The 25,855-nt window shown below is 42.4% G+C and overlaps 1 protein-coding gene across 9 annotated transcripts in view; it reads right to left on the reverse strand.

Annotated features, from left to right (window-relative positions):
* The window catches only part of CNTN4 (contactin 4), a 521,364-nt gene that overhangs the window by 113,103 nt on the left and 382,406 nt on the right, over positions 1–25,855 (reverse strand). For all 9 annotated transcript variants that reach the window (XM_053378148.1, XM_053378146.1, XM_053378151.1 and 6 more), the window contains 3 exons: positions 17,601–17,804; positions 5,096–5,198; positions 3,260–3,444 (listed from right to left, as the gene is read on the reverse strand). In XM_053378148.1, coding sequence (XP_053234123.1) covers positions 3,260–3,444; positions 5,096–5,198; positions 17,601–17,804 — 492 coding nt within the window. The remainder of the gene's footprint in view (positions 1–3,259; positions 3,445–5,095; positions 5,199–17,600; positions 17,805–25,855) is intronic.

Consider the following 25,855-nt stretch of genomic DNA (forward strand, 5'->3'; position numbering starts at 1 on the left):
GAGTTTGGAGTTGTGGGGGCCTTTAACTCTGGAGGGACTTTGAAACATGCCTTCAAATACCTTTTGGATTTTAGTGCTGACTATGGAGAATGGGCTGACCTGTCGAGAAGGGATAAAGACATTGTTAGGTTGGAGTCTCCCCGAGATCTAATCCTCAGCGATAAAGGAAGGAAATTAAGAACAAGATCAGCAGAAGACAAAGTAAAGTGAAGGTATAAATATGAAGAATATCTGCAGAAGGGACATGGAAAAGAGTTAAGAGCCTCAGATAGAAGATCACCAGGTTGATGGACTAGATGGAATGGATAGAAAGGACTGACAGAACCCGAGACCAGGAAGAAGAGATGGTGGATGAAGATTGGAAGAAAGTTTAAAAATTCATTTAGAGAATTATTGTAAAATTAATGAGTGCTAGAAAAAATGTTGGAATGAAACTATTTGGCTTTAGTGGAAATGCTATAAGGAGTTATGTACAAATAAGTTTTAAGTTTTAGGGCTTTTTATGGTAAGATAAGGTTAAAATAAATTAAGACAATTTAATGACAGAATATAGTGAAAGATGGAAAGGATTTGCTGAGATAATTAATAACTAGAATACAAAAAAGGGAGGTGCGAGGAGGTCGATGAAACAAGTTAACGAAAGATAAAGATTTGGGAATATTGGATTTGTTTTTAATTTTTTGTTTGCTTTTGTTTTTGGCTTTGATGTATTGTGTTTTGTTCTCTTTTTTCTTTTTATTGACTTGTATTGTTTAATTCCTTTTTTGTTTCTCTTTTTTCTTTTTCTTTTTTCTCTGTAATTTTAAATTCTCAATAAATATCATTTTTTTAAAAAAATGAACAACTGCTCAATAAACAATGTTCACTCAGTGGAACAGAGGAGGATAGGGAAAAAAAGTAAGCTATGATTCAGAAAGTGAGAGAAAGGATAACAGGAACGAGCAAGGTGATAAATAACAGTACTATGCAAGTTAAATGGAGAACTAAGATGGTTCATGGGACTGTCAAAAGTGGAAAACACACAAGATGGAGGAAAACACAACTTAATACGCTCCCCCCCCCCAAATTGATACTGATCTGCCAGGAGTGGGGAAAGTTAAGAAATCCATTTGAGAAAGAAACAGGATTAGTGGTATCAAGGGAAAGATATCGAAGTTTCTGTTAATGTGAATAAAGAAAAAGTATTAAAAAGGAAAAGGTCACAAATCACAACAGGTTTATTAACTGCTACTAATAAACAAACCAGACACTGCCAAAACAACAAGGGAGACAGCGCAAAGGAGCAGTACGAAGCTAGGATTTGCAGAAATGATTAAAAGTAGAAAGATGAAAATAGCAAGCAGCATGGCTGATAACAATCAAGAGAAGCCTAGCAACGACAAACTGATTTTACGGCACCTCTGTGTTTCATAGGTCCTTGCTGTCACCATACAATCCAGCACATAGGTATCAAATGGAGGCCAGGGAACCTCCTCCACCTCCTCCACTAGTAGAGCAGGGTGGAGAGGTAGAGGAGATTCCAGGTGGCAAAGGAACAGGCTGCAATACCTAGTGGCTTGGGAGGGTGATCCTGCAGCTGAGAACTCTTGGGAAATGGCAGAGACTATCCAGGCGCTGGAGTTACAAGAGGAATTTCATGTGCGATACTCCCACAAACCCAAACCCCACAATTGGCAACTCAAGAAGATATTTGCGGAGACTGATGAGGAAGAATTTTTTGGGTTTCAATCCTCAGAAGAAAGCGAGAGCAACACAGATGAGGGGGTCTTAGAGGGGGGGGTGATGTCATGGGACTGCCAGGGAGGAGCAGGAACAGGAAGAGGGAGATGGGCAGGAAGTGGCGATTGAGGAAAGAGGGGAGAGCCAGGAGGCGGAAGGGCTCTCAGAGGCTGAAGCAGAGCCCCAGCACCGCACAGAAAGTTCTGGCACCGGTAGTGAGGCAATGCCTGTTCCATCTGCCAAGGAGAGGAAAGAGTTAAAGAGGAGGGGGGAGAGGCATCACATGAAGCTTCCCCGCCTTTTCTGTTGGGAGGAGAAGCCAGCGGAGGCCACTCCCAGAATCTGAACTGGAGGATTCAGATGTATGATTGCAATATGCTGCCTGTACATATGTAAAATAAAGAACTGTATATATCTCTGACTGAGCAGAGGTGCTTATTGCGAAGAGCATACCACGCCATCACACTATCCCAACAACTTTGAGGAAACTTGGCTCTGGCTAGGTCCAAAGAACTCTAGAATATAGTTATTTGCGTTTCTTCTGGGCCCTCTTGTGCTAATTGGCATTTTATGGTGGCAGGACCTGGGGAGAAGGAGGTCTAGAGTAAAGATTTGAGTAGGGTTTCAGTGATTTTTGGTGGGAAGGGGGCTGCGTTGCAGCAAAATATGACATTTTGTGGGGGGATGTATAAAGGAACAGTTTTCAGAGGAAAAAAAGGGAGTGAATCCATTGAAAAAAAATTACCTTTGTTGAAAAATCATGATCTCTCTCCTTGTTCTGTTGTCAGGAGAGGTGAAGGGGATTGTGCTGTGAATTGCAACCTTTAAAGTAGTTGCAACAGCCACTTTAGAGGAGGCAATCCATTCTGCAATTGGGAGAGCATGACCCTACTTCTCTCTTGGCAAGAGGAGGAGGGCCAAGCTGCACATACTCAGTCTCGACTGCCTTCTCTAAAGCGTCTGGTGCACCGCTATGCACAACATTACCCTCAGGCTCCTTTCAAGAGAGGAAGAAGAGAACAAATCCTTAAAGGATCTGTAGCAATGCAAACTTTTTCAGTCTTGTTCATATAATCGGCAGGGATATATAGAGAAAAATCCCATAATTACTTTTACACAAGAATGAGTCCCAAATTCAGTGTGATACAGAGGGGGAGAAAGGGCCACTGAGATTAAAAGCTAGCCAGAAATGAAAACTCTAAATCTGAAGCCAAAACAGCCATCGTTTTTCAGAAGAGCATGCGGTTTTTCTTCCAGATGCAGCAGGAGAAAGACAGATAAATTGCTTTACAACTGCGTTTTACATCTTCCAGACCAATCTCCTTCTTACAACGTACATTTTCATTTCTCCCTCACTTCCCAGCCTCAATCAATATGCCCGTCTCAGAGGTTTTTATGTTATATAAAATTACACTTGCTGAGCAGTCCTATTTGCAAGACAAATATGAAGAGAAAAATCAACATTGACAGTGCAACAAAGCATTTACCACATTTTGGCCTCAGCTATAATGAAAAACAGGTGAGTAAATAATCAGGGTACCATAAAACGTCAGCTGGCCTCTGGCCACGTTCTTCCCTCTCACATTTTCAGCCACGCATTCATACAGGCCAGCATCTTCCTGCTGAAAGTTTGGGATTTCAAGGATGCTGCTTGATTTGTGCCTCCGAGCTTTTTTTGGGATCTGTTTTCCATCGGCTCTTCTCCAGGTGATCGTAGGAACTGGGCTGTTTATCAACAACAGAAGGGAGAAAATCCTGATGGTAAAGGCTGCATTCTTTTAATTGCGCTGCTATGGACAGACAAGTTCATTTATATATATAACACATCATTGCAAATGACTAGCCCCACCCCCCACCCCAAAAAAACCATTTGTAGCAATAACTGTCAGGAGTTCAGCCTACACTCGAGTAGCACCCTGGCAGAGACACATGCCCGACTGTTTGCGTAACAGACCTCAGCAGCTCAGCATTTTGGCTAATCTACTTTATTTACATATAAACACACACGGAGCACTGCAACATGGCTCCCTCTCTTTCGAGCATCAGATAGCAAAGAGAAAAAGAACAAAGGACAATAGTCCCACTTCACGGAACACAGTAACACAAACATCCTGTCTTCGTCACTTCCCATTCTGTGGAGTCAAAACATATACCGTCATGTTTAAGACAACAATCCCATGACTGCAATCATGGAGCAGGAATTCTAACAATAACTAGTTATAATATCTGTGATGTAAGAGGGGCCCAGTGTTTTCAAAGCTGCCTAACCTAATTACGGGAACCTCAGAAAAGGCTCACTTGGCACAGAAGCTCTGGAAGCCTAAGGAATGCCCTCGCGAGATCTCGTGGGACAATTCAGGTCTCTGCAAGATCTCACAGAAGCATCTGAGCAAGCAGGCATCTGCCCCCTCCTGTCCCAAGTCAGGTGGTGAGTTTAAAAGCCCCTTTTCCACTGGATAAGCCAAGTGGACCAAGCATGCAAAACTCTCTACCTTACTGACAGGGCAAGGCCCACTCAGCATGCTGGCTCTTGAGAGTGCTGAGGATGCTCTCTCTCCCCACAACCTGCTGGCCACAGGGCAGCTCCAAGGGTTTGATCATACACAATTTTTGGGTATACATGTTACCATTGGAACACCCTGCCCCCCAATAAGATGAGTGATTACTGCATGCATTTATATGAACAGCCTTGCTGGATCAACACAAAGATCTGTCCACCGCATCAGCAGCCAGTTTGCTGTATCTAGATTTTCACAAGCAAAGGTATAAAGGTAATGGCCTACAGAATTTACTCACACCAGTGGATACTTGGGAGTCACAGATCAATTTACCAGAATTGTCCCCTGTGGTCCAAATCTATACTACAGGTTGGTATAATGTCATTATGATACTTCCTTTATAGTAAATACCTTCCCCACTATTTCCAACATTGAATTTTCCTTTTTCACTGCTATAACATGTTGACTTTCCACTGAATAACTCACAATGACATCCAATTTTTTGTTTTCTAAGCAGCTGCAGCGAAAATAGGTATTATCAACTGATACATTAAGGTCCCCACCCCCGCTGGTGGGGGAGTGGGGTTGTTCCGAGGTACATCAGATTCATGCACCAAACGTCATCAGTAGCTGTCCAAGTGATCATAATTCGAAGTAACAATGTACATGTGTATTTGCATAGCAAAACAAAATGAAAAGTCCACAGAGCATGACTGGTCAAACTGAGAAGGGCATGAATGAGCGCTGTAAGCCTAGAGAGACAACATCGCAGTTAATGGATGTTGTGCGAAGCAGAAAACCCACAATTTACTTTATTTTGCCCTAACAACCTGCAAACTGTTTTAGTGCAGCAGAATGAGTGAATGGCGAAAACTTACTTTCCCAACGCAAAGCATTCCAGTCTCACAGTTGTTCCTTTTGCAGATGGAACCATTTCTGGGAACTGCACTTCTATTTTCGGCTCATATTCGCCCATCACTCCTGTGAACATATAATGGATGCTAAATTGGCTTGAATTCTGCATTACATATCCCCAAGTATGCCTGAGTTAACCCAGGGCAGTTTTGTACATCATTACGTGCCCAATTAATCTGTTCATTTCAAACAGGACCCTCGTCTCCAACAGCCACACACTGTGAGGCTCCCTTTCCCTATTTACTTCCAGAGGAAAATTTGTTTTGCAGCTCTCAGCCATCTGCCTAAGATTACATCTCATCATGGCTCTTTGCTTTTTCATTTTTCTGCATTCTTCTTGTGAAAGGAAAGTGCTAATAAAGTACAATCAATGCCTTTTGGAGAAAGTAATGCAGAGCAAACAACTCTTGATAAAGCACTGCCAGCTAACCAAAGCTCCTATTAACTTTTAGGGTGCAATATCCTCTAAGGTGCTACAGCGGTTGTGTAGTTTGCTTAAATTTTACTGTGTTAGTAATTTGACCATTACATCAAAGCAGTTGTTTTATTTTTTTTAAAAAAATCATATTAAATAATGCACATAAAAAGCCATTCTGTTTATACTAAATCAACACTTTTCTTACAAACCAAGTAGCTTCCATAAACCTTTAAATACAGTCAAAAACATAAATATATACGGTATCATAATCCGATCCTTCTTTCTGAACATTCATTCTTGCCCAGCTTCAATAAGACTAAATATTTATGCACAGTAGAAGTTAGAGAAGCCTGTAGCTATAAGAAAGTAATAGCTGCATGTGAATTAGATTCAGAATGACCACCTTTGGGAATGTAGTTCAGTGGTCAGCTGGATAGCCTCTGGCTACTTGCGCCCTGGGATACGGTCCGCTATTTAGACAAAGTGCTGCTACAGGTTTTGCCTAATTGCCCTCTCTTTGCTGGATGACTGGCTCATAGTCCAGGTGGCAAGTTGATGTTTCATCAACGGAAACTAATGACAGTAGAGGTAATATCGGCGGATTGCTCTCCTGCTGTTGAAATGAAATACCAAGTCAAGTTTGCAGGAGGCAATAGTCCTGTAGCTGAAGAACAGGGAGACACACAGAGCGGGCTGACAGTTTCACAGATGGGTGTTAGTAAGAAACTGGGCTGCAGAAGTCGCAACTCTCATGCACTGTGCTTTAAAGCCCTAAACGGCCTCGGCCCAGTATACCTGAAGGAGCGTCTCCACCCCCATTGTTCCGCCAGGACGCTGAGGTCCAGCACCGAGGGCCTTCTGGCGGTTCCCTCATTGCGAGAAGCAAAGCTACAGGGAACCAGGCAGAGGGCCTTCTCGGTAGTGGGGCCCGCCCTGTGGAACGCCCTCCCATCAGATGTCAAGGAAATAAACAACTACCTGACATTCAGAAGACATCTTCAGGCAGCCCTATTCAGGGAAGTTTTTAATGTGTGACATTTTAGTGTATTTTTGGTCTCTGTGGAAGCCGCCCAGAGTGGCTGGGGAAACTCAGCCAGATGAGCAGGGTACAAATAATAAATTATTATTATTATTTGGGTATAACTGATTTCACAATGCTTTGCTTTGCTTTTATACACTAAATCATGGTTCCACATTCAGGTACTTATAGCTGTTTTTACTGTCCCTTCCTTGCTGTGTGCATAGAAAAGGGAGCACTCCACATCGAATCCCAAAGGCGCTATTACATGGCTTGTAGTTTTCTTCTTGTTCTACTGCCAGTACTTCTCCAACGATGATGGTGATGGCGCCAACAAATCCCTACTGCTGCTACCACCGCGATTGACTATTGATAACAATAGCAAGCTAGATGCTCAGCTAAACAGACAATGGCATGATTCCCCAGGCAAGGAGGGGGACAAAAAGAGAACAGAAGCATCCAGCTAGTAACAGGTGAGTGACATGAAACAAGCAAGTTTAAGGATTTGAAGGAAAAAAGGCATGGGGCATAATGAATGGGGAAGAGAAGAATTTGCTGTACCTTGTAGCCTCCTCTCATAATCTCAAATGATACATTTTCCAAGTAAGCATTCAGAGATTCTCATTAACTGTTGTGCGTAGACTCCTGCTGCTGCACACAATGATCCGTAGGCTATACAGTGGTACCTCTAGATACGAACGGGATCTGTTCCAGAGCCCCGTTCGCATCTAGAAGCAAACATAATTAGCGACAGCACGTCTGCACGCATCGCTTTTCGCCGCGTCTGCGCAAGCAGTGAAACCCGGAAGCAACGCCCTCCGTTACTTCCGGGTTGCCACAGAGTGCAACTTGAACGTGCTCAACCTGAAGCGCATTCAACCCAAGGTATGACTGTATCTGTATCTATAGACTATATCTGTAGGCAATCTTTAGTTGGGTATGGAAAGGAAATAGAGAATCCCTGATCCCCTCCTAAAATAATACACAGAACATGAGCGGGGGTGTGGTGGGAAGTACCGGTTCTCCTGAGCTTCCTTCTTCCCAAACATGGTTGGGACTGTTTATTTATGCGATTTGCATGTGCATAACTAGAAATGAGTGCACAAAATCTATGCAGCCATAGGTTTCATACCACGGGGCAGCCAATGTATCTAGGCCTTCGCTGGTTGAGGAAGGAAGATTTCACCTGCCTCAGGATCCCTTCTTTTCCTGGAACCTTGAGTAATTCGTATCAAGTATCCTGTGTTTAGTGGTGGACTTTGGGGTGTTCAATTTCAGTGGTGCCCTATGCGATGCCAAAATTCAGTGGACCCCTGCCTCCCGCCTTCCATTATGCATTATAGTTGTGGTGCCCCGAAGGCTCTGCGCCCAGTGCGACCAAACCAATTGTACTCCTCTAAATCCGCCTCTGCTGTTCTGCACTAGGGGAGACCGCTCCTAAGTTTTAGAACTGTCATAATTGCTAAATAGATTTCCTACAACTCTGATATATAAAGTGCAATATAGAGAGACCCCTTTTCCCTCAAACATCCAGATAAGGAAATGCTTTTATTATAAATACAGCTTTCTCAGAAGGAATGTGGGTTGATGTTGATATGCATGCTACTTTTACTGTCTATACTGCTTCAACACAAAAACAGGTTGCCTTTCCCCCCATTCACTTAGCTTCAAAGACACTCCTTCTGTACGATATAAAGTGCAGCTGCCACATAAAATCAGTCATCTAAACAAACTATGCTAAGGATACTTGTATGGATTGCATTCTAAACAGCCAGGGAACACCAGTCACTGTCAGTATCCTGTTTCTTTCAACATGCTTTCCAAAGGCAGCATATGTTTCTCCAAGCTTTTCAGCATTCATCATTTCAAAGTACCCAAAAAAAAGCAAGGGGGGGAAAAGCGCCAAACCAGTGCTGCAAGCAAAACATGTGATAGCCCAACACAGACTTAGACTCTAGGAGCCTGCAGAGAGAGTGCTAACAAACAGGCCACATGGTTGTGGAAATCTACAAAAAATAAAAAAGAGAGCAAGAGATCAGATTATACACTGCAGTCTGCCTACTTGTCTATTCTCCCCTCCTATCCACACAGCCGAATTCGTCATGTTATGAGAGTGCTGTGAGAATGTGAATGGTGTGACCTCAAGTGGGCAATTGGACAGTAAATAGTGAAATGCAAATTCAGTGCAAGCAAGCCTAAAGTCATGCGCACTAGGGCAAAAAAATAATTGCACATATATGTTCAGGGGTCTGAAGCGTGTGACCAGGAATGAGACCTTGAAGTTGTGAGTATTTCAATGAAGATGTTGACCTAGTCAAAAGCAGACCAACACGGCTACCTATCTGTAACTGGATGTTGACCTAGTAATCTGTGAAAAAGTTAAATTCCATGTTGGGATTGTTGAGTTTCTGTTAATTGGTTCTCATGGGAAACTTACAGATTCTGGCTTCACACAATTAACTCAAGGCAGTGTCAATTTACTCTTGGCAGAAAGCCAAGGTCTGCTTGACCTAGAAACTACTTACTCTGATTGGTTAACGACCAGCACTCAACTCTGTTATCTAGGGATTGCTAGGACGGTGTGTGTTAGGGGTGTGTTAGGAGTAGGAGTGCTGTGTATGGTTAAGAGAGAGAGAGAAAGAAAGGATTTATTTTGCTTTGTTTTGTATGCAGAAACTCTGCTGGTTTTATTTTTCCTTTTAATAAATCCTGTAAATAGTTATTCTGAGTCTAGCTGACTAGTCATTTCCACCTCAACTAGCTTCTTCGCTGTGCAGGAAAACTCTGCTACGTTTGGGCTAAAGCCATTAGAGCTATGCCTGACACGTCAAAGTTCCATGAGGTTATGGGTATTGTGCTGCCAGCCTGAGTTGTGGTGGTGTCAGCATCAACGGCGTTGGTTCCAGTAGTTCCAGAAGTTGTTGTTCCTGTTGGTGCAGCAGATGGACACTGGCTGGTTCCTGACTGTGGTGAGCTGGTGACGCAGTGGACACAAGGACAACAGCTGCAGCGTGTGAGTGCTGGGTGCTGTGGTTCCTGTTTTCTCTCTCGGTGGTTGTGAGTAGCTGGTTCCGGGTTCCAGGGACATCGCTCTCAAGATGGCCTCACAACCAGTTCAGATGGCTTTTGAGCGTCTGAATGACTCCAATTACTTGCTGTGGTCGGAACGCATGCAGGCAGTGCTGCAGAGGGATCGTCTCTGGCAAGTGGTGAGTAAGTTTCCTGCGAAGCCTGATGATGAGGACCTCGATAAAGACCAAAGAGCAAGGGCCACAATTGTCTTGGGGCTGGAAGATTCCCAGTTGCCGTATGTGAGGGGAATCAAGACAGCTAGAGGTGTGTGGCAAGCACTTAAAGAACTCCATGTGCGTGAGACAGCGGTTTCCAAGCTGTTCATTCGCAAGGCATTGTACAAGGCAATGTTACAGCCTGGGGTTACAATGCAGGAACACCTACACAGTTTACAGTTAAAGTTTGCTGCGCTACAGGAAAGAGACTGTGCGTTAGATCAGCAGGAGAAGGTGGCTATTATTTTGAGTTCTCTCCCGGAAAGCTGGGATAATTTAGTTTTGTCTCTAGAAGGCATACAGGAGTGTGATTTATCAATCAGTTACGTTACTGGGCGTTTGATTGAAGAATGGCAGAAGAGGCAAGAAAGGTCGTTGGCTGCAGAGGCTTCTACTGGCGGGCGGTTTGGAAGGAGTTCTCATGCCGTGCCAGGGGTGAAGCAAGAGCAGCGTGCCGGTGAGGAGTCTGCGTTTGCTGTTAGGCGTTGTTTCCGATGTGATTTCGGGGGGTACAGTTTTTGTTCCTTGTCTTCGTGAATGCCTGCAAAATGTACTTTGTGTGCCGTCGTTAAGGAGCAATCTGATGTCTGTAGATTGTTTGCTAAAAGCTGGGTTTAAAGTGTATTTTGAAGGAGACAGTTGCATTATTAAGAAGGCTGGTGAGATTTTAGGCACTGCTAAGTCAGAGGGAGGCTTGTTTTGGCTTAAAGCAGGATCTCAAGTTGCAGCAGTAGTCAGTAAATCTCAGCCTGCAGTGAATAACAAAGCTATACATGACAACTGTGTGCACTTATTGCATAGGAAAATGGGGCATGCTTGCTGGAAAAGTGTACTAAAAATGTCTGAATTGGCTGATGGGGGTAATTTAAAGAGTTGTAACAAGTACCTTGATTGTAATGTTTGTAAAAAGGTTAAAACCCACAGAGTCTCTTAGCCCAGAAGTGACAGAGTTAGTGAGTCACCGCTACAGCTGGTTCACATGGACGTAATTGGTCCATTTGCTGTAAGCAGGGGTGGATCGCGTTTTTCATTAACAATTGTGGATGACGCCACGCGTTACTCTTGGGTTTTCCCCATGAAGAATAAGGGTGACGTGTTCACTAAGTTTAAAGGCTGGGTGGCATCTGTGGAAAGATTTCTGTCCACTAAACTCAGAAGGATTCAGACGGACAGAGGTGGCGAATTTATGTCAAATGCTTTTAGAGATTGGTTACAAAAGCGTGGCATTGGGCATAGAAAAACGAACGCTTTTTCCCCAGAGGAGAATGGCGTTGCAGAGCGAAAAAACAGATCTTTACAAGACATGATGTTTGCCATGCTTGATGATGCTGATTTGCCCATGTCTTATTGGGGGGAGAGCATGCTCACCGCGTGTTATCTCCAAAATAGGCTCTTTCATCAAACAATAGGTACAACCCCGTACTTTAAATTGTTTCAGAAAAAACCCAAAATTGACCATTTGCATGTGTTTGGATCAAAAGCCTGGGTATTAATTCCAAAACAAATGAGAAAGAAGGGAGATCCTAAGACCAAACAGTTAGTGTTTGTGGGTTACCAGGAGCTGGGAAAAGGTTTCCGCTTTGCTGAAGGGACAAATGGCATTGTGATCTCCAGGAATGCCACTTTTTGTGAACATAGTGGCTGGGAGAGACTACATGCCAATACTGAGGTTTGGTTTGAACCTTCCCAGGAGCTTCATGACTCTGAAGGTAAACATAGAGAATCAGAGTCTGAGGGGGAGGAAAGTTCAGATAAGAGCTCTCAAGAAAGTGGAGTTGCCCAAAGACCAGTTGTTAAGCAACAAAAGAGAGGTCATAGTTCTGAGGAGGAAAGTGGGTCAGAAGAAAAATTTTCTCCCAGAAGATCTAAAAGACAAAACAAAGGAGTGCCTCCAGTGCGTTTTTCTCCAGATACTGCAAATGTATTTAGTGTAATTGCAGAGCCCAAGAGTTTTCAGGAGGTGTTAAAGTTACCAAAAGAGGAGGCAGAGCTCTGGAAGCAGGCAATGGAGGAAGAGATGTCCTCTCTGAATGAGCACAAGGTTTTTACACCAGTAGCAGCGCCTGAGGGGGCAAAGATTGTAGGCTGCAGGTGGGTGTACAAACTTAAACCTCTGGTGACAGGAGAGTACAAATACAAAGCTCGTTTAGTGGCTCAAGGATACTCTCAGAGGCCTGGAAAAGATTATGACGAGACTTTTTCCCCTACTGCTAAGGGGGACAGTGTAAGGCTGATTTTAACGCTTGGAGCAAAGAGAAAACTCCTGTTAAACCATTTTGATATCCAGACTGCATATTTACATGCATCAATATCAGAAGACCTGTATCTAGCCGAACCGCCTGGTTATGAGACAGGTTCCAATAGAGTGTTGAAATTAAACAAAGCTCTATATGGTCTCAAACAGGCTGCAAGATCTTGGAACAAATGTTTCCATGAGGCCTTAGTGTCAATTGGTTTCAAGCAGAGTACAGCTGACAATTGTGTTTATGTACGTGGTACAGGCAGTGATCAAGAGTTTTGTCTGATTTATGTAGATGATGTATTGTATGCCTGCAAAACAGATAAACAAACTAAAAGGTTTGCCAAGCAATTGTCCAGTAAGTTCAAAGTGAAAGACTTAGGCCCGGTTAGGACATATCTAGGGTTGGAAGTGTGCTGGGCCCAAGATGGCAGCTGCCTAATTAGTCAGCAGAACAAAGTTAAACAACTACTGACTACATACAGGATGCAGGATTGCAAAGGGGCAGTGGTGCCTATGGATCCAGGTTTCATAAAAACACTTCATATAGATGAGAGTCCTGAATTTGAACATCCTGATGTATATCATTCTGTAATTGGAAGTTTATTGTATCTAGCACAGTGGTCCAGACCTGATATTAGCTATGCAGTAGGCATATTAAGTAGATTGGTGTCAAAACCCACACTAAATGCCTGGAAAGGGGTAAAACAAGTTCTGAGATACCTCAAACAGACAATTGGCTATATGTTACAATTAAATTCTTCAGAGGATGAAATGTTGAGTTGCTACTGTGATAGTGACTGGGGAAATTTGCCAGATAGAAAATCTGTCACAGGACTGGTCATAATGGTCGGTGGAGCTTTAATCAGCTGGCGGTCACGCAAGCAAGACGTTGTAAGTGTGTCATCAACGGAATCAGAGTACGCCGCATTGAGTGAATTGTGCAACGAGGTGATTTATTTCAAGCATTTGTTAGCAGATTTAAATGTAAATTGTGGAGAACCAGTACAAGTTTACATTGATAATCAAGCTTGTATAACCTTAAGTAAAACAGAGGGTTTCAAATCGCGTTCCAAACATATCTCTGTAAAATACCACAATGTGCGTTGCTGTGTACAAGACAATGTAATCACCTGTACTTATGTATCAAGTGAAGAAAATGTAGCAGATGTGTTAACTAAACCATTGGCAAAGGTAAAGAACAAGCGAATGTGCAAGGGTTTAGGTTTGCTGGAAAAATAATCTCCTACATAGGTGTATTTGATGTTAATTGTCCAGCAGAATCTGTGAGGGGGTGTTGAGTTTCTGTTAATTGGTTCTCATGGGAAACTTACAGATTCTGGCTTCACACAATTAACTCAAGGCAGTGTCAATTTACTCTTGGCAGAAAGCCAAGGTCTGCTTGACCTAGAAACTACTTACTCTGATTGGTTAACGACCAGCACTCAACTCTGTTATCTAGGGATTGCTAGGACGGTGTGTGTTAGGGGTGTGTTAGGAGTAGGAGTGCTGTGTATGGTTAAGAGAGAGAGAGAAAGAAAGGATTTATTTTGCTTTGTTTTGTATGCAGAAACTCTGCTGGTTTTATTTTTCCTTTTAATAAATCCTGTAAATAGTTATTCTGAGTCTAGCTGACTAGTCATTTCCACCTCAACTAGCTTCTTCGCTGTGCAGGAAAACTCTGCTACGTTTGGGCTAAAGCCATTAGAGCTATGCCTGACACGTCAAAGTTCCATTAGGAAAGAGGCTGAAAAGAAAACTGCCAATCTCTCTCAATTTTAGTGTAACAGAAAATCTCCTAATGGCCACCCCCAGCAGCTTCATCTAGATATTGGCCTGTATGCAAAGCATTTTGTGGATAAAATTGCTAATAACCACTGCTATTGCAAAAGACTTTCCAGAGGTCTCCAAAACATCATCTAGACCTGTTGAGTTGGATGAATTTGAATTACTGGTAGTAAGGCTCTTGACTCTCATGACTGATAAAAACAAGCAGGGAGGGGATGTGCCAGTGAGGTGAGTGTCAAATAACAACAACAACAACAACAACAACAACAACAACAACAACAACAACCCATCTGATTGGGTTGCTGCAGCCACTCTGGGAGGCTTCCAACAAATTATAAAACCACAGCAAAGCATCAAACATTAAAAACTTCCCTAAACAGGGCTGCTTTCAGATGTCTTTTGAAAGTCAGATAGTTGTTTATTTCCTTGACATCTGATGGGACAGCGTTCCACAGGGTGGGGGTGACTACCCAGAAGGCCCTCTGCCTAGGTCCCTGTAACCTCACTTTTCGCAATGAGAGAACCACAGAAGGTCCTCAGAACCAGATCTCAGTGTCTGGGCTGAACGATGGGTATGGAGCCACTCCTTCAGGTATACAGGGCCAAAACCATTTAGGATTTTAAAGGTCAGCACTAACACAGGTGCAGCAATGGATGTGCTAGGCTGGTGTATGGCTTTGGTAATGAACAGGATGCGAGGCAATAAGCTTAAGTTTAAACCAGGTAAGAGTGAGGCACTGTTAGCACAATCAGAAAGTGCTCCTTAAAATCTATGTCCCCTGCTTTAAAAACAAACAAAAAACCCACCTCTTTATTTGCACAATGTTTCTCTTGATTACTATAGGGAGGTGTTTATGGACTAATTGAGGAGTGTCTGAAAGTGTAAGGGGCAGATTGTAAAAGTGAAGTCCAAACATGAAGACAATTCTTGCTAGGAAAGACAAGTGCATAGAGTATTTTTTTTAAAAAAAAGAAAAAAGTTTATACCACACAGATTGCCTTTTATATACTTCTCGTAACAATGAAATAAATACCATCTCTATAGAGGAGTTACAAACTGGCCTTATATTGATCCAGGGAACAAAGTCTACTTTTACCATTGCTTGGCTGCCCCCATTTATATTCCCTGCAGAGAAAATGCTACCTGGTTTTGAAAATGCTTGACCAATGGGTTAAGGAACATTTTCTGATTGTGCCATACAATATAAAGAAATAGCCCAATTTAAGGAAACAAGAGAATAAACTATTGCTTTCAGGAAGCTCTAAAGTAACATCTGAAGATTTATATTTTAGGAGCCTTGAGAGGCAACTTAGAGTGCACAACAGTTTGTAGATGCCATGCCTTGCACAAAGGCTGAGGTGGGAACAGGTGAGAAGAGGGGGCACACATTTAACAGAGCTATTGGCGTTTTACACAGCTTTCCACTGCTTCTTCTAGATGCCAAGTAGCTACTTTTCCAATATCCTTGAGGAAAGTAACTAGGGGTGGCTTTCAAGTAAGTTTTGTTCAGAGAAGACCTACTGAAATTAATAAGTTTGACTAGTCAGGGTCATTAATTTTAATAGATGTAATCCAAGTAAAACTTAATTGAATACCAAAATATCACCCTATCTATCCAAAATCCCTACAAACTCTTATGCCAACATTGTACAGTGGTACCTCGGGTTAAGTACTTAATTCGTTCTGAAGGTCCGTTCTTAACCTGAAACTGTTCTTAACCTGAATCACCACTTTAGCTAATAGGGCCTCCTGCTGCTGCCGCCGCGCCACCAGAGAACGATTTCTGTTCTCATCCTGAAGCAAAGTTCTTAACATGAGGTACTATTTCTGGGTTAGCAGAGTCTGTAACCTGAAGCATCTGTATCCTGAAGCATCTGTAACCTGAAGGGTATGTAACCCCAGGTATGGCTAAATTATAAGTTCCAAGCTGTTATTTGACATGGGACAAAAGCTGTCATTGCCACCAATGGCAGCTTCTCTGCATTGCTACATCACAGCTTTGTAGTGCAATATTTCATTAGGACCACGATGTGGAAGATGCCTCTAATCATGATCACACACACATATAACTGCTATTTTTAAAGGGGGAAAACATACAGAAGGACAGATTGGGCATTTAATGTAATATGCAGTCTAGTCCTTGTTCTCTGGGTAATAAAATGACATCTACCTCCTTCTGGACCAAAGCAAAATAATTACATCTTTTGATACTTTAAAAGTTTCCAAATACTTGTGTTGTCTATGGAAGACAGGGATGGGAAAAGATTTCTTCTGCCATAGAATGGTGTATTTTCATCAATAAATACCTTATGTGCCTTTGTTCCTAGACCTATTATAACGGAAATAGTTCTAAACTGCATGACTAGCACCAAAGTGATGAATTACACAGTTCAGTATATTTTACATTAAATGAGAGAGGAACATTATGAAATTTCTTTTTGTAACACTTATTCATGTAATTGGGACATTAAACGTTGATGAATTTGCCTCTTAGTGTGCTAATTTAATGATGAAATGCTCTAATGAAAATAATCTGTCATATATATTGAGATGTACTGGACATGTCAAACTCAATTTTTTGAAAAAAGAGGATCCAGATGTTCCTGTCAGCCTGTTAGAACATGCATGCCTTGCAGTTTGCATTTCATTGCAACAAATGCAAACTGCGATTCGCTATTGAAAGACTCAGGCCTTGCCATTTGGCCTCTCAATACACTAGAGTGTATGAATAGTCAAGTGTAAATTGCATTTAAACATGTGAGCTACCAGAAACGGGAGAGCTGGAATATGAAAATTATAAATTGAGGTCTCAGGCTGCTCTGTGACGAGCCTAATGCAAATTTAACCTGTCTTCAACGATACTAACACTTCAGCCTCAGGGAAACCTGATCATCTTGTGCTTAAATGAATGTTGCTGATCTTCCCTGTTGAACTCAACAGTGTTTCCCAGCACATGTATAATAAACAGTAGAATACACTTCAAGTACATTTCAAGTACATTTTACATGAATGACTTCAGTAAACATGCCAGAGTAGGTGCAAAGCATGAATTCCTAAGAGAAGCGCTCGTGGGTAACTGACTTCAAAGTCACCACCGTAAGCAATCATTATATTAAAGCGTTATTTCCAGGGTTTCATCAGGTATGAGTCCAAGACTTGCTTCCTTTGAAATAAGTGCTTTGCTTTACAGAAATGCAAGGGAAGACAGTGATTCTCTGCCACTTCCTTGTGATGTCTTATCACGGCCGGAGGCCATGATAATAATAATAATAATAATAATAATAATAATAATAATAATGTATATATTATACTGTTATTCTAGTTCATTTTCCTTTGCCAATGCCAGAGGAAGTGCTAGAGCTGCTGCCGCCAACATCCATTGTCCAAGGACACCACATGGCTACTACAGAGGAGGTTACTTCCCTGCTCTCTCATTCGTCTTAAGTGATTACCGCTTTGCTTTTGAATATTACAAGTGTATTCCACTTCTTGGGTGTGATATAGAATAGCAAGTCGCTTTGGGTTGCTTCGGGCAAGATAAAATGACTAACAAATTTAATAATGAACAACAATGACAATAACCCTTAGGTCAAAATTATCCCATTGGTCTTTCTTTCTAAGACTCCTTGGTACCTGTTCTTTGGTAAAAAACGCACCCATTACCTCTTTTTCCTACAAGGAAGCCAAACCTACTCAGCACTTAACAGGAAATCTTACCATCATTTCTCAAGATTAAAGGTGTAGGAGGTCCCAGCACTCTGTTGTTAGTTACAGTGTTTGTCACTACACAAGTGTAATTCCCCACATCAGATTTCTCCACTTTAGCTATGTACAAATTTCCAGTCTCCTGAGAAACAAAACGACGATTATCCTGATGCACAAAAGATGGGTATTCATTGAAGATCCAGGCATAGATCAGTTCTGAAAGGGAAAGGGGAGAAAGACTATTAATATTATTTTTTTATACAAATACTGCAAAACTATAATCTTGATGATATAATGGAATCACAGAAATGCACAGCCATTTGAAGCAGTTTCTATGAGGCCTACGGCCTTGTGAATCAACTCTGAGCTAGTCGGAAAATGATCAAAACTTAGCTTAGGTGCTTGAAAAAATTAAAGGTTTAAGACATTTAAGAACACAGGAGCCATAGATCAGAAAAAGCCCAACATAGTCCAGTATCTCACAATGACCAACCAGCTCTCTCTACATGCCCTTTCCAGAGGTGCTCGCTGGGCAAGAAAATGTATCATATATAATATGAGAATTTCCTGGATCCCAAGATCAAGGTTTGGTTCAAGTACTCTTTGGTGAGAGAACCCCAGCAGAGATTTGAAATCACAAAACATGCAGCAAAGTAAATCGTGGGAATATAGGCTGTTAGACCTTTAAAATATGCCCTTTTAAGTTCCTTCCAAAGTTTCCTACTTCCCCTACCATAGAAGAAAATTAAACCTTTGGAAAGTTTAAAATGGATTCCTTACAAACTCTTCAAAGGTCAGATTCATGTACTTTTCCATACAGCATCCAGAAAATATGGGCAACCAAACATAGGTGAAAGTTCTTAAATCATTTGTATACGGACAAAAGGAATGGCTTGCTAGAGACTGTGATGATACCTCTTATTGAATCAAAAGCTTGCAGCTCTTTGCTCCTCTCACCCCAACAGTCAGCCAGACCCACTATTTGTGATATGGCTGAGCTCCTGCCACACCTGCACCTTCTCCTGAAATGGATGGCGCACAGCTACCCCTCTCCTCCCCCCACTCACAATGAGAAGGGGAAATGGCTGCTGTTTGTTCATGACTGGTTGAGTCTCTTTCTCCAGTTTGATGATCAGTCCTTCGTCCACCTTCCTTGTTCCCTGGTGCTCCAGAGTCTTGCTACAAGAATTCTCAGAGAAAGGTGAGCGTAACAGTGAGTGGGGGGATGTTCTAATGCAGGGGTCAGCAACCTTTTTCAGCTGTTGGCCGGTCCACCGTCCCTCAGACCATGTGGTGGGCTGGACTATATATATATTTTTTGGGGGGGGGATGAACTAATTCCTATGCCCCAGAAATAACCCAGAGATGCATTTTAAATAAAAGCACACATTCTACTCATGTAAAAACATGCTGATTCCCGGACCGTCCATGGGCCAGATTGAGAAGGCGATTGGGCCGGATCCGGCCCCTGGGCCTTAGGTTGCCTACCCCTGGTCTAATGTATCTTTCCCCCTACTTAAGCACTGTTAATGGAGCAAGCTGGATCTCCGCACTGCAACCTGCAAAGTGTGCGGTTCCAGAATACGGAACAGGTGCAGGATTAATTACAGAGACCAACCCAACAGACCACAGCCACTTTTGAAAGCCAACATCTAAAACATCCACCATTTCCCTAAATACACAAATGGAAACTGTTTGCATATATACAGACATCTGTTTAGACAGCATCTATTGACTGCTTGGAAATTTGCATGATTTGGAGATAATGTGCCCAGTTCCCTGTGGTTAAAATCTCCATCTGATTCTTCTAGTGAGCTCATCTTCTTGGATTAACAAAATAAACATTATTCAAGGCCTCTCCATGCCTCCCCCCCCGCCCAAATCATATACAGATTTGGTTTTATATACGCTCGAGGGCAAGAGAAAAACAAGCCTGTATAGTAAATGAAGTTGTAATCAACTGCATTATGACTAATTATATAATACTCCCAAATTTATAGAATATATTTGGAAAATATCCAACAAGGAAAACAAGAATAGTGTTTAGGTTAATTTACTACAATCTCATGAATATAAAGCGAATACCCCGAACACCCTGGATAGACTCCGGAAATTAGAGAACAGGAAGATGTTGCCTCTTTATACGAGGAACACTTATTATAGTGAAAAAGTGTGCTCTTATTTTAATACTCTCTAATGAGTCATCATTGTAATTGACCTCAACTGTTGTGATGCAATTTGCGAATATACTGGGCTCAATCCAACACAATAATTTCCTGCAGGATCGACCACCATTCATCTCTCTGTGACTTGTGTGAGCCTATTATGTTCTAATATTCCATTGTTTGCCGACATAAGATAAAGGCACGTAGATTGTTGGGCTTTTATAGTAACAAAAACCCCACAGGGCTAGAGACCCTCTTCATAGACGTGGTTTTTTTTATTAAAAAAGATATGATAATTATGTTTATGTGGGACTATCTAATCATTGTATTTACACATGTGCATCTAATTATGAGTAACCCCATGCTGATGTCAAGAGGATACTCAGAGTAAACAAGGTAACACTTCTCAGCAGGCTTAAATTTTCCAGAAAGTAATTAGCATTTATTTTTTGTTTTAATTTACACTTGCCAAACAATTAACTAGTTTCTTTGTAATGCAGCAGCAGTAAGCAGCCATTCCTACTTTCCTATGCACAGGGAGGTTTTTGGTTGTTTTTTTAAGCCTTCATTTATTCTCCACAGACCCTACACTTCTCATCAGAAAACAAGGAAGAATCTGGGAACACAAACCTTTTCAGCAGTGCTAAAACAAGATATGGTAATTCACAAGCACCTTTCACATGCTTCCCCTGCCGTAAAGGGGAACTATTCTACTATAGCACAATGCCATGCAGCAGAGGAGCTCCTTTGAAATCTGTGACCACATCAGTAGGGTCAAACACATGCCTCTTACCAATGAAACTGGCCTGCTACTGGGATGGAGAGTGATTGCTATGTAGGGCCTATGCACCTGGTTCTACATAGACATTTTTTATTCTTCACACATGTACTCCTTCAGTGTTGGGACACACTGCACTGAAATACAACCGAGACAAGGCAGGGCATTTGGAGGTCGTCACATCCTGCTTCTGAAATGCAAAGTTGAGCCATGGCGTTGGCACCACAGTAAACAGAGCGCAAGATACTTGAGGGAGTGGATTTACATGTTCACACTGAGAGCATCCCCCATGTGCAGCACAGTGAGTCACCGCTGATCATTGTGCTTTATCACCTCTCATCTACATTTCTGTTTTAGAGTTTTTATCAAGATGAGAAAACAAGATCTGCTGTAATGGTGACTCAGCGCATGGTGACTGATGCAGGAGGTGATAAGTGCACACACCATATGGATTAACGTTGCAAGAACTTCCTCATGGAAACGCTTAGTTTAAGGGTGTTCTTTAAAAAAGAATTGGGGTGGCCATCAATGCTGTCAATTAGAGCAAATCATTCTAAATCTGATGTGACAATCTTGAATTATTAAAATAAAAGTGACTCAAAGTTAACATGCTCACTTTGTGAATAGTGTTGGCCTAACTGAAATTTTATAAATGGTTTTCTTTTGCCTCTGCTACCACAACACTGCACTGTTTTTTAAAAAACCAATAAACCAAACCAACCAAGTAACCCGTCCTATTCATTTCTAAATCATTATTTTTTAAAATCTAGTATTTTTAAAAGCATTAGCCCAAAATATTTTCCTCAGTACTGTATAATCTGTATGGAACAAGGGTACCAAAATGATGGCTATTTATATTATTCTACCCATCCACAGGAGTACAGAAACATGTAAGTTATGACTGAATGCAGTAACAGCAGCATGTAAATATATGCTGCAAAATACTCATTTTGATTTCCTTAGAGATTCCCATGTGCTATTTGTGTCTGTTCAAACTTGACGGATTTCTTCTGATAAGGCTTTACATGCTAATTGCTCTGGAAGTGACAGGCAGTTCCTGTCCCATAGGCAATTTGTAACAACTGAGTAAACAGACACTTAAAATACAGCATGAAATGGCTTTTGGCTAGTCTGGCGAGCAACTGAAATACTATTAGAACTTATAACAACAAGGTGTCTGCCAGTGCTGAGGATGCAAGCACAGCAGCAAAGCAATTTATGGCTTTTCAGACCGACAGTGCCAGATGTGAAGTAAAATTTCATGGAAAAATCTGGGAATTATAGCCTAATTGTGTGTGTGTGTGTGTGTGTGTGTGTGTGTGTGTGTGTAGCAGAAAGGGTACTTGTTGGAAGTAGCTGTCTCATTCATGAGAGCATTTGTGTATCTTCACAAGTACCCACACAATGCTACCCACACAATGTAGCATTCTTGTCAACTATCTGTTAATTTTCCTTACCCTAGTCTTTGAACATTTAAGTGGTATGTATATTTAACTAGGGACGTGGGTGACGCTGTGGGTTAAACCACAGAGCCTAGGGCTTGCCGATCAGAAGGTCGGCGGTTCGAATCGCCGGGACAGGGTGAGCTCCTGTTGTTTGGTCCCTGCTCCTGCCAACTTAGCAGTTCGAAAGCACGTCAAAGTGCTCCGGCAAGAAGGTAAACGGCGTTTCTGTGCGCTGCTCTGGTTTGCCAGAAGCGGCTTAGTCATGCTGGCCACATGACCCGGAAGCTGTACGCCTGCTCCCTTGGCCAATAAAGTGAGATGAGCGCCGCAACCCCAGAGTCGGTCACGACTGGACCTAATGGTCAGGGGTCCCTTTACCTTTATATTTAACTAACCCTTCCTTCTAGTCCTATGTTTTGGAACTCAAATTCTACATGAAAAACAATAATAATTATGGGGAAGAGCCAAGGCTCACTGCTAGACTGTACCCTTCGATTTACAATATCCCTGGTTCAATCCCTGTAGCCTATAGTTCAATTACTAACAGGGAAACCTCTGGTCTATGGGTCTAATTAGGGCTCCCCATTTTGTCTGTGATACGGTTTGATCCAAACCACACCCACCCACCAATCAACTAACAATAAATGATATCAGACACAGGACAGGTAAACTTATGGGGCCAAACAGAAAAGGAAGAATTAGGAGCACACTTTGCATTCACTCCGTATTCTTCCTTTTCAGCTGCTGGTACAAAACCAGCATTTTATTTTTTTTAAATGGTGCAATATTCAAAATGTATCAAATTACAGCTTGGTTCAAGAAATGTGTGCAAAAGAAGGGAAGAAACAGAAGCATACTTAGAGTGAGCTTATGAGTCTTCCTTTGAATTTGAATGACCTGATGTCATGTGATTAACAGGTGGGCAGCATTGTTCGGATTTGCCCACCAACTCCTGAGCTTAAGGAATGCAACAAGGTGTGGTATGCAACAAGGATAATGGAACCTGCTTAGCCACAAGATCCCTAGGTGACGTTGGGCAGATCATCATTTGCCAAACTGACTTGATATAGGGCATTTGTCTGTTCTTGGTGGGGTTGCACTCTCTCTGAAAGAAAAGGTTCATAGTTTGGAAGAGCTCCTGGATCCATCTCTTGTCACTTCAGGCTCAGGTAGTCTCTGTGACTAGGAATGCCTTTGGTGCCTCCCACAACTATGGCTATTCTTGAATGGGGATAGCCTGGTCACAGTGTTTCATGCACTGGTAACCTCAAGACCTGATTACTGTAATGTGCTCTATGTGGGCCTATTCTTGGTCCAGATGGTGCAAAAGGCTGTAGCTAGGCTAAAAGTTTGCACAGGCTGCCCATACATTACTGGGCCAAGTTGAAAGTTCTTGTATTAATTGACCTCTTGGACCCAGGATACATTAAAGACAGCCTGATCACTTATATATCATTAAGATATTCAAGGGAGTCATCGTTGGTGGTCCTCCATGGCTTGCATCCTCCATGGCTTGCATCCAAATCTGCTCTGGAGGTTGGGGGGAACTCCTAGAACAGAATTAAGGGGGATTGGGAGGAAGGAAAGGGGACAAAAGTCCCACTGTGCTAGTGGTAATCCTTGCGCAGACAAGAACCTGACATAGTGCTCTGCTGAATAAAACCCAAAAAACTTCCTTTTTCAGCTGTTCACTATCATAGACTTTGCCTAGTGTTTAAACACAAGTACCTGCTTAACACCTGAATTTTAATCTGATTACTATTCTAGTTAGTTCTCTACTGTCCCATTAATATTTAAATTATCACTTTAACAGTTAATGGGCTGTTTCTCCCTGAACATTGTAGCTGCATGAACCAGAAGTGCTTCCCTTCAGCTCCTTCACGGAGCTGCGTGAGCACAACTTTTCTTCTATTCACAAGAGCTCCTTCCATTCACAGAACAATGCTGGATCCCACCTGATAAAATCAAATGGGCAGACTAGAATTTTTCACACACGTGCTGAATGCAGCATGTACTCTTGTGTATGGACATTTCACTGACCAAAGGGAATTGGTTTGCCCTAGATACCTCATTGTGAGTCTTTCTTTACATGCCCTGGGTACTCCGCTTAGCTTCCTGAAACATGACAAAAGGAAAGCAGATTTTGTCAAAGAGTTAAACTCTTTGTGCACAAGGTCACGAGGTATTAAAACCTGCTCCAAAGCTCTGGGGCAACAAAGCAGAGATGACACGGATATGAAACATGTTAAATTCCCTAATGACCCTCAGGCTCTCTGAGGGAAACCTGAACTATCCAAGCATTTGAAATCTGGTGAAGAGGAAAGAAGAAGAGGAGTTTGGATTTCATATCCTGCTTTATCACTACCCTAAGGAGTCTCAAAGTGGCTAACATTCTCCTTTCCCTTCCTCCCCCACAACAAACACTCTGAGGTGAGTGGGGCTGAGAGACATCAGAGAAGTGTGACTAGCCCAAGGTCACCCAGCAGCTGCATGTGGAGGAGCGGAGACGCGAACCTGGTTCCCCAGATTGCGAATCTACCGCTCTTAACCACTACACCACAAAGATGGTGACAATGCTATGGATGAACCATAGAATCATAGAGTTGCAAGAGACCACAAGGGCCATCGAGTCCAACCCCCTGCCAAGCAGGAAACACCATCAGAGCACTCCTGACATATGGTTGTCAAGCCTCTGCTTAAGGAGGCTTAAGGAGGCTCCACCACACTCCTTGGCAGCAAATTCCACTGTCGAACAGCTCTTACTGTCAGGAAGTTCTTCCTAATGTTTAGGTGGGATCTTCTTTCTTGTAGTTTGGAACCATTGCTCCGTGTCCGCTTCTCTGGAGCAGCAGAAACAACCTTTCTCCCTCCTCTATGTGACATCCTTTTATATATTTGAACATGGCTATCATATCACCCCTTAACCTCCTCTTCTCCAGGCTAAACATGCCCAGCTCCCTTAGCCGTTCCTCATAAGGCATCGTTTCCAGGCCTTTGACCATTTTGGTTGCCCTCCTCTGGACACGTTCCAGTTTGTCAGCGTTCTTCTTGAACTGTGGTGCCCAGAACTGGACACAGTACTCCAGGTGAGGTCTGACCAGGGCAGAATACAGTGGCACTATTACTTCCCTTGATCTAGATGCTATACTCCTATTGATGCAGCCCAGAATTGCATTGGCTTTTTTAGCTGCCGCGTCACACTGTTGGCTCATGTCAAGTTTGTGGTCAACCAAGACTCCTAGATCCTTTTCACATGTACTGCTCTCAAGCCAGGTGTCACCCATCTTGTATTTGTGCCTCTCATTTTTTTTGCCCAAGTGCAATACTTTACAGTTCTCCCTGTTAAAATTCATCTTGTTTGTTTTGGCCCACTTCTCTAATCTGTCAAGGTTGTTTTGAAGTGTGGTCCTGTCCTCTGGGGTGTTAGCCACCCCTCCCAGTTTGGTGTCATCTGCAAATTTGATCAGGATGCCCTTGAGTCCATCATCCAAGTCGTTGATAAAGATGTTGAATAAGACCGGGCCCAAGACAGAACCCTGTGGCACCCCACTAGTCACTCTTCTCCAGGATGAAGAGGAACCATTGATGAGCACCCTTTGGGTTCGGTCAGTCAGCCAGCTACAAATCCACTGAGTGGTAGCATAGTCAAGACCGCATTTTACCAGCTTCTTTACAAGAATATCATGGGGCACCTTGTCAAATGCCTTGCTGAAATCAAGGTAGGCTACATCCACTGCGTTCCCTTCATCTACCAGGCTTGTAATTCTGTCAAAAAACGAGATCAGGTTAGTCTGACATGACTTATTTTTCAGAAATCCATGCTGACTATTGGTGATCACAGCATTCCTTTCTAGGTGCTCACAGACTGTTTGCTTAATG

This window comes from Podarcis raffonei, chromosome 2, assembly GCF_027172205.1.
Source record: "Podarcis raffonei isolate rPodRaf1 chromosome 2, rPodRaf1.pri, whole genome shotgun sequence".
Lineage (NCBI taxonomy): Eukaryota > Metazoa > Chordata > Lepidosauria > Squamata > Lacertidae > Podarcis > Podarcis raffonei.